The 9,971-nt window shown below is 33.2% G+C and overlaps 1 protein-coding gene and 1 long non-coding RNA gene across 2 annotated transcripts in view; one reads left to right on the forward strand and one right to left on the reverse strand.

Annotated features, from left to right (window-relative positions):
- The window catches only part of LOC135164613 (uncharacterized), a 142,659-nt gene that overhangs the window by 102,546 nt on the left and 30,142 nt on the right, over positions 1 to 9,971 (reverse strand). The window lies entirely within an intron of this gene.
- On the forward strand, positions 130 to 3,938 carry LOC135164723 (transmembrane protein 267). The gene is made up of 2 exons (XM_064125354.1): positions 130 to 543; positions 3,108 to 3,938. Exons 1-2 carry the CDS (start codon positions 262 to 264, stop codon positions 3,450 to 3,452), a joined length of 627 nt encoding a protein of 208 aa, XP_063981424.1. The 5' UTR covers positions 130 to 261; the 3' UTR covers positions 3,453 to 3,938.

Genomic DNA, 9,971 nt, shown 5'->3' on the forward strand with positions numbered 1-9,971 from the left:
GTTTGGCAATGATAATTTTTCGTTCATTTCAAGTTCAATCACATGTATAAAAATAATACTAATTATGTGATGTGTATTCACTAATTGTACTTGTTAAAAGTAATAAACATTTTATCATATAAAATAATTGAATTTTATCTCATTTCATTCGTTCCAAAATTCAAATTTCGTATCGATAATGCAGCGACTTGTTTTATCATCCTGATTTTGTTATTGTTATCAGTGAGGTTATGTCATACTGTCGTGTGTACATTTGGCAATATGTCCATCAATAATGCAGTATTCAAAATAATATTGACGATATCATTGGGCTTTATTTGTTTGATTGGGGATAGATTAAGTGATAATTTGATTAATGCAGTGGCTCGTGCTATGGTCGACAATATCACTCATGCATTAATCGCCGGTGTGTCGTGGACACTCTTAACCCTTTTACTGAATGAACCGATATTTAAAAATGTTATTGACATTGCGTTATGTGCATTGATATCATCACTCATTGATGCAGATCATTTTATTCAAGCCAAAAGCTGGAAATTATCTGTAAGTAATGAGTACATTATGAAATTTATTCGACAAGAATAGAAATTTACAGGTAAATGCGCAATTTAAATTCATCCTAGTCCTAGAACTAATTTTGTGGTTCACAGCAATTTTAGTCTATTTGTTAATAATGACAATATATTTGAACAAGAGATTACAAATCTCTTGATCATGCCTGATAGCTTTGAGTGGTAAATCCACGCGTTATAAGGGCATTATTTATTTAATTGTTCAATTTTCTTCATTTCTATGAGCTATCAGTTAAATAAAATGCAATCAAAATTATTTTCCCTTGAAAACATTGAGGAATCAACAATTTCATAATGAAAACTATAGAGACTTGATATCTAAATCTGAGTTCATAAGAGAAATAGAGATTTTGTTGAACTATAAAATCAAAAAACTGAAAATATTGTTGAAGAATAATGTCATTCTAACCTGAAAAATCAGCAACAGTTGTTGCACTCATTTAAAAAAATTATTCAACTTATCAATTCCAATTAATATTCATTTGCGTATTCATTAGTTCATTTGTCCATCCATATTTAACATTAATAAATATATGCAAAACTCTTATCAGTCAATTTGTTTTAAAAAACACAGTAAATAAATAGAAAGCTATTTTTTGTAGACGCAGGATGAATTTAAATAATTAGCGAGGCGAGTGGAAAAGTAATTTTGATGAATTCGGGATCTTTTCTCATCAACTCAGCATTTCCCTGACGATATGATCTTGTTCATAAAACGGATTAATGTTTTGGTTTGGGACTTTGTCTTCACACAATGTAGTTTCCAAGTGCAAATCATGCGATTTACGTATCAAATTATGAATATTCGAAAATATTTAAATAATCTATCATTTTACTTTTACTATTTCTAGTATCTAGATGATTGATTATTTTTTCTGCTGATCACCATGACTGTTCTGTTAAAAAATTATAATCTGGGTTTTCATACTGAAAGAACAATTCACATGTTGTTCAACAGGAATTTATTTTCATTGAAATGCTTAAGTAATCGAAACATTAAAAAACTAATGGATCGTATAGGTACATATATTTAAGTTATCCTCGTGTCATTGGAAACAACAAAATGAATATTCATTAATTATTAATTATGCAGTGGAAAATTCAGATTGTATAATGACTGAATGAATACATTTGAATTTAGTGAAATTTAACGGGGATATCGAGCTAATTATTGGGGTTCTCGTTTCGTAATTTATTACAAGCATAACATTTTTAAAAATATATTTGAAATTTCTAATCTCTATCTCACTTCTAAGCCGCCACCCAAAAACTGTAGAGTCGTTTTCGCATAAGAATAATACGGAATTTTCATGATTATTTTTCTAATGAATTGATCAATAATAAGCCCCCACATAATGATTTAACAAATCATTCTCTCCTACATTAGATTAAATTCGACGTTTTTCTACTAATCTTGTCTAATTTTGAATTTTGATTAGTTTCATTTTAATTTTCAATTTTAATTCATCATCATCATTTTTATTATATTTTCGCTTGTTCAAACGATTGCCATTTTTTGGTTCTATCTATTCAGCTCTCAATGCAGTGTAAATTAATAGATCGACACATAATTTACACGGTCTCCAATAAATCATATATTTTTAAAAACCATCAAACACCTCAATTTCAGAAAAAATCACAGGAAAAAATGTTTCTCAGTAATCCTCATAAAAATCAAATCAACGGAGATAACTGTTGTAATAGTCTTTTAATTTGGAGTTAATGAGGGCCTATTTGTTAAGCGATTATTAGCCTAAATCGTTATTTTTGTTAGTTATTGGGAGACAAACATTTTCGAAAAAATGTCAAAAGTAAATAAAGGAACTAATGGCTGGTAAAACACGAGAAAGGCGAAATTCCAATTTTTAATCATTACAACTCAACCATAGCCCTTCTAAGAGCTATCGCTAATTCACGGTAAAATCGACCTCTGATTTACGGTAAAATTTCTTCTGGCACGTGTCAACAAGCACTGCCAACATATTAAGATTGACACAACAATCTGACATTGTACTAAGATTTACGTTCTTTACTCCTCATCTTTCGACAGTATAGTATATTTAAAGACAAACTTTGGAACAGCTATCCTAACGTATATCATCTCACTGCCTAAGAGGATTCCAATGTCGGCTAATAGACAGTGTCTCACACGCAGAAAAATATGCAGTAAAAAATACGTAATTTAAGTTCGCACATCGATTACAAAAGTGACTAAAAAAAAGTACGTCACGGTATGGCACCTTTTCACTGAAAATTTAGGTAAAAATTACGGAAAGCTCCCAAAAAATTCAATAACAGTTCCGCAAAAGTTTCCTCCTCTCGATATCTCTTCAAAATTACACAAAAGATACGTAATTTTTATTCAATATTTTTCCAGCCCACTGCAAAACGATAGATATGTCATAAAATAAAGTAACTCCATTGGATGACAAATCATTCTTCCCAGAAAATGCTGTGTCGGTGTTAAAGTATTCCTCCAATTCTCAGAATGCAAATTTTTCCTTCCATCAATGATGAAATAACAATATTATTTAGGACGCAATTCGCCTGACAAAACGGCCATTCTTGCACTCCACAACAGTCCCAATAATTCTCTGGACATTGATGTTGTTGACCTCCAAAGTATCGAATAATTTACGAATGGAGCACTGCAGTTGGATAATCTTAATGAGCTTCCTGAGTCATCACATTAGAGATGCGACGAGACGTGGTCTGTGGTTCGCTCCATTTGGCTCAACCAGGCCAATACCATACAATATTTATAATGCTGTAATAATTCTACTTCCATACATTTTTTACTACCTCATGACACGTAAAATATTCGCCAGGAAAATACCTGGTTATCCTGTTTATCGAAGAGAAACTGTTAATTCTGAGTAAAGTCGATAATGAGTCATTATCAAGCGTGTCTTGGATGTAATGAGGGGTGAGGGAGGGAGAATGAGGAAGGAATTTTATCGGGGCCAATTAGCATTGTGTACACAGTTGAGACATTCTCAGGTCGAGAACGAAAATCACCACAAAATTTAGTCACATGGTATTTGAACGTGACTTAACAAGACAATGAATGAGTAATTCTCATCAAGATATTTATACTGTTTTGATTCATAATTTGAGCGGTGATATTGTGTGATTAAAAAAAAAATTGTGATACGAAATCAAGTATTAAGTGCACGGTGGGTGCGTATCTAACGACTATCTTATACGTTGAAAATGATAACAAGGGAACTGATAGGGACTCCTCAGTGAGCCAAATGAAGTGAACAAAGGTGGGATACATTACGTTTTTGACTGTAACAACGACGATTGAACTGTTTGTGAATAGGATCGTGAGTTATTGAGTGGAATATCAATAAAAATTACGATGGTGAGTGATTATATCTGTTTATCGTGTGAGGAAATTTTTTGATAATTTTTTTATGACATTCAGGTCACCAATGACGACATGATCTTGATGTTTTACATCGCCTGTGGTGTTGGCGGCAGTTGTATTGTCATTCTCTTCATTCTCGTCGGTATTGTTTTTGTTAAACTCAAGCGACTTGCGAACGACGGGTGAGTGACGTTAGATTCGTACAATAATATTGGTAAAAATTGAAGGAGAATTTCGAATATCTTGGAAATAATAGGATGTTTTTTATCAGATCAAATCGCTTAGATAGCCAGAGGAACATGATGGCCGATTTTTGTTATTCAAATCCGACGATTGTACCAGGTGAAGAACTGTCGAGGCGTGGATACTCGATGTACAATGGAAGTGATTCAGTACCTATTCAACCATTCAGTGTTAAGTTGAATGATTATGGAAATTATCAAGAGGGTAGATCGAAATTTTAAAGTATTATTCACATTTGTGATATTTTATACATGAAAAAAACTATTCAGTAAAAATTGCGGATGTCAAGTTCCCTTACCGATCATGGAAGTGACTGATGATATTCAAGAGGCGGTGGCATAATTTTTCAAAGAAATTTATAATAATAATTACCGAACGCTCCAAAACAAATCTTGAAACTGTTTCGTAAAGTTTTCCTCATCGACTTTTCGTTTCAGAGTTACGAAAAAAATAAGTAATTTTTATGGAATATTTATTTCTGTGTACTCTTTGCGAAAATATGTGCGGGCATCTATTGAGTAATTTATTGTGTATGGAGATATATATATTTTTTATACGAAAATGGAAGAAAATTCTGAATTGATCGAGTCATGAGAGAAAATGGTGCTTGTTTAATGTAAACGTATATTTAAGTTTGTATCACCAATTTGTAATAATTATGAAAGAAAAGGACATAGTGTTTATAATAATAATTCAGAATAATTCAGCATCGACTCAACTGCATACAATGAGTGTTAAATTATGAAAATTATGTGCAGATTTCCTGATTCTAAATGTTTAAAGATATTGAGACCGAATCATGTACCAAAAAACTCACATATACTAAGATACGAATACTTCTGTAGCGAAGTGGTAAAACGAGATAAATCGCTGTTACTATTGCTCCATTTTTGATGAATATCTCGGAATGTAGAGGACGTACCCAATTTTTTGAAAAATATTTTTGGTGGAGCAAATTGAGTACACAAAGGTCTTATACCATAAAAGTCATTACAAAAAATTTGCCATTTCTTTTGGCTTCGAAGATATTGCTCAAAACGCGATTCAAAAATAAGTCAACGTATCTCGATTTACCACTTAGCTTCTGAATTGTTTTCACTCAAGTTTGTCAATCATAAAAAAATCTGCCGAGAAAAAATTGAGCTGACCCTTAAGAAAGATTAAAAGCCCATAAAAATTGTGACTCAGATAATTAAGGGCTTGAATTATGAAGTATATTATGTGACTTGAATCAAGTCGTTAGGATCTTCCTGAATTATGTAAAGTTTAATTGAACTCAAGGCATCAAATCTATTGCATTTGAAAAATTAAAGGGTGACGAACATCTAACTTTATCACACATGTAACAACATTATTTCGAATGAGAAAGAAACAGACACGAGGCGAATCTGAAAGCTGCACTCACGCTATTTCAGACCATTTTATTCCGTCGATTGATGAAGTCAATGTTTTTTCACACTGTCTGTAAACATTGTTTGACAGACACTTTGTGTCTGTAATAGCATAGACGATCGGAATTTTTCAAAAAGTCTCTAATTACACTAGTAATGCGTAATGAGACTCTATTACTAATGAGTAAAAGGCGATTCTTCGCCCTTTTTTCACTTGCGCAATAAACTAACAACATTTCCGTCGCAGTGTGATGAACAATATGAGTGCTGAATGAAAAACCAGACTAGATTAAAATTATGAATGATTACCGTCATTCCTCGTATTTTACATAATCCAGAGTAATCCATATATGCAAAGATCGTGTTATTTATTATTTATAGTTTATCATGGAAGAATATATATAGTTAAAAATAACATTCAAGTGCAGTTTCATCGCGCAGTCCTCTTCAATTCCCGACATATTTCGTTACATCAATGAATTATTCCACTGACCAGACTGAACAAGATCGAGTCATTGAGTCAAACAATAATCGCTCCATTTTAGCAAATTTTTCGCGCAGTGTGGATATTTAAGTTTAAAATCGTTTCACTAATGTCTAACGCTTATAAAAAAAAATAATAATCATAAATATGAGGGAGACACGTGAGGGCTTGAGGGTTGGTGCAGTGGCTCAACGTAATGCGAAACACCAGGGGTAACACGCGACGGATTTAATGGTGGGTGAAGTGAGCCTGCATCCAGTTGTGCACTAGCCAAGGACGAGAGCTTGGGATAGCCTATAATTGGTATAAAATCATTGAGCAAACACATCGGGCAAGACAGTCAGAGGGTCGTGGGTGGTGTTACGTGCCGTAACCCTGGTTACTGTAGAACGGCGCTTACGGGACGCCTACAGCCATTCTATTTCCTCATCCCCTTCAAACCCTTGTACGCCCACACCCTCCTAAACCCCTCACTCGACCTCACTCCAAACTCTGATTGCGCACACCGCTTTATATACGCTTATGTACAATATGTAGTATATAAAATTGTATGTAGATGTATTTTATATAAATTTTTTTGTCTATAAGCCGCTGGAAAAACGTCGATAAATATTCAGAGGGAAATTCTGGTGATGAATCCGTTTGATGTTATGGGCTTTTTTTTGCTTTCGAATCGAAGCATTGTTTAATTCTGCTGCTTTTTGTAAATTGAATTGCGTAATATCAATAAAAATTACAATAATCCGGAGAATGGGTGTTAAGTTCTTCAGGGGAATCCCCCTTACTTGTCAGCATTGCTTTCACAGTGCACGCAACCTGTCAAGTGTTTGCTCTGGACAGACTCCCCTTTATTGTCGTGGAATTTAGGTGGATTAGTTGTCATGATAACTATGGTCTGATATTTTTTTTATATTGAAAAGGGATATGGGAGCATTGGACATTGAATCTGAGTATGAGAGAACAAAATTAGAATAATTTTATTTCCATTTCAATTGAAAAACTTTATGAATCAGTGGGCGGAATAAAATTTAAGTGACAAATCATTAAGAGATTGTATCGGAATTTTTTCACAGAAAAGATCACAAAAATTATTTCATACTCCGGGTTTTTTTGCCGTAAAAATGTAAATATATTTATTGTTTAATATCTCCCATTCAGTATTGCTCAACTGAAATGTCAACGTGTGTTTCTAAATGAAATTGGCAATAAATTTCTTCCGTTTCAAAAATGAATGAATCAGTTAATTATTGAAATATTGAACTTTCGAACTTGATAAAATAAATTGAATGACCTAGCTTAATTAAAATAAACATATTATAAATATCCGTTAATCGATTAATCCCCCTGAAGTACACAATATACAAAAACTTATTATTCAGATTAATATTCTAAACTGATTCCCCCGGGACATAATTACCTCGAAAATCATTTTCACCATTAGGTTTACAGTCTCCAAAAAGTTTGTTTTCTGAACATTTACTTTTTTAAATAAATAAATTTGATCCGATAATTGTTTCAAATTACCTTGAATTAACTACAACCTCCAGTGTTAAACAAAGGGCCTTTCGATCAAAGGAAGATTTCCCATTCTTCGTGTAATAATAGAAAACCAAAGAAAAAACAAAGAAATTGCACCCCCTGAGATCAAATATAAGAAGTCGCGTGCCCTTCAGTTCACATGAATTCACAGAACCCATAAAAAAGACCTGGGGGCGACAATTCGTGGCATTTATTTTCCTACCAATTACAGACAATGCCCTTAGTGCAATTTAATAGAGATGATTACCAGTGACTTGGCTGTCATCATTGGTTTCATTGCTTCAGAAATACAAAAAAAAAACGTCACTCCGCCTTGAAAATCAGACGGGCCTTGGGACGTTGGTGAGACGAGAGAACAATTGGGCGATGATGCCACGTGGCTTGAACCAGTGTCAAACAAACCCCATGCTGATTTTCCACGGGATCCATGGACTTTTTATTTCTTTCTTCAGGCGCTATTCAATCGTGACCATTCCCGAGTCACGGGTGGATGGGATTCATTTACAAAGCAATTATTTCAGTTATTTACCCCTCCTCCCTCCCTCTTCCCCGTTCCCCAGCATTGGGCCCCACGTCTTACCATCCGTAACTATTACTCCCTTGTACTAATGATTTTAAACAAAAATATATCGTGTATTTTTCATTTAAATAATACAGGTATTACTGCACGATTATCATTTACATTATTTACATTCATCTATAAACTAAATATTCCTTGATTTACACAATTAATTGTGGACATGGGATGCAGATGATTTATTGTATTCAAGTCATGCAAATCTAGTTTTATTTTCACCTATAAACGCGATTCACTTAGATTTTTATGTACAAATTTTCAGCTGATTCTTTTCATCATCAGAAACGAAGATAAATACTGTCATGAAATTCGTCTCTGCGATGTTGTTTTTCTATTACATTTTTGGACCCTGTGATGAAGTTTTTGCAAATCGATGGCTCTTTGGTCATTTAACTCGTTGATCCGTCAGTCTTGGATTTTTTCGAAATTAATGAAATAAATGTTTTAAGGATTCAATCAAAGTCTCGTAACTAGAATATTAAACTCAAGTCCGGTTAAGTCAAGTCAAGTTCATCATCTGCTGAACGTTAATTCATTTTTTATTTGATTTTTATCTCGAAATTTTAACTCGACGAGCCGGACCTCAGAGTCACCCAAAAATTCTGAATTTATATCGAAAAAAATGTTTTTAAAATCCCGAATATTTTAAAAGTACGTTTTTAATTAATAATATGGAATAATACAATAGAGGAAATAGGAATAATCCTCAATCCTTGGATTTAGCTAACAAGATTCTCGGGTTTTTATTATCAAAATATTGTCTAATAAAAATCCATTAAATTCTTTTGTCTAAAGAACAAAAACTCTGGTCAGATTATCCTTAGCGAAGAGTACAATTTTCAATTGAGAGGATTGCTATAAGTGATCGGTAATTTATCGTAAAAACTGGATTGAAAAGTTCGAAAAAATAGTGCGAAGTTTTTCAAAATAATTCCTTTCGTATAATTTACTATTTGGCCTCTGCTTTCCCAACTGGATGACTAGAAGTTGCCATTTGGTCACTTTAGCAATTATACATTATTCATATTTCTTCTATTGAATTAATGTCAACATGTGTGGATTTTTGTTTTTTTTTTACGTAATAAATACATAATTTTGAGGAACTCTTTAGGTGGCGGAGGATTGATTGCAATTTCGGGATAAAAATCACACGTCGAGATTTTGCCAAATTGTAAATGTTCATTTTCGGGATGAAAACAATAAATTCCCATCGGGAAGCTAACAAAATCAACTAGGTAACGTTCAACAAATGATAGCCCTGCTCTTTGAATAAACAAAAAAAACGTACCTAAGTATATAAATATAATCTAATCATCACCAATTTCATATGTACAGCATAATTGATCATTAATCCTCAATTTTTCTTAATACAAGTTAGTGACTTCAATTTAAGATTGTTGTCGTGCGACAGTCTGTTTAGAAAGTTTATGCGCTGTAAAACAGTAATTTCTTTCTGTCATTATTTCTCTAAACCAAAACGATCAATCCCTTTAACCCTCCCCCCCCCCCCATTCAATAATGCCCCTTCTCATCCAAGCAATTTTAATTTGAAAAACTTATCAAGCCATTAATTAAAAAAAATCTAATCCGCGTCGCTGCATTGAAACCCCTGAAAATGTCCCCCAAATTCCAAAAATTTCTATCTGAACTTCAAAGCGGACGATCTACACCAGAAAGCGATCACTCTGCATCGAATTTTTACATCTATTCACCATAAAAATTCAACCAAGAACTGTTGACTGAATATTCTCCACGACAACAACCTTAACATCGGATATCTACCACCCACGGC

This window comes from Diachasmimorpha longicaudata, chromosome 7 (assembly GCF_034640455.1).
Source record: "Diachasmimorpha longicaudata isolate KC_UGA_2023 chromosome 7, iyDiaLong2, whole genome shotgun sequence".
Taxonomy (NCBI): domain Eukaryota; kingdom Metazoa; phylum Arthropoda; class Insecta; order Hymenoptera; family Braconidae; genus Diachasmimorpha; species Diachasmimorpha longicaudata.

What these genes read in the sequence shown, in the direction of transcription:
- LOC135164723 (XM_064125354.1), top strand. Translation starts at nt 262, where the DNA reads ATGTCCATCAATAATGCAGTATTCAAAATAATATTGACGATATCATTG. An exon ending in CCAAAAGCTGGAAATTATCT is followed by an intron (nt 544 to 3,107) that starts GTAAGTAATGAG and finishes AATATTATTTAG; the next exon opens with GACGCAATTCGCCTGACAAA.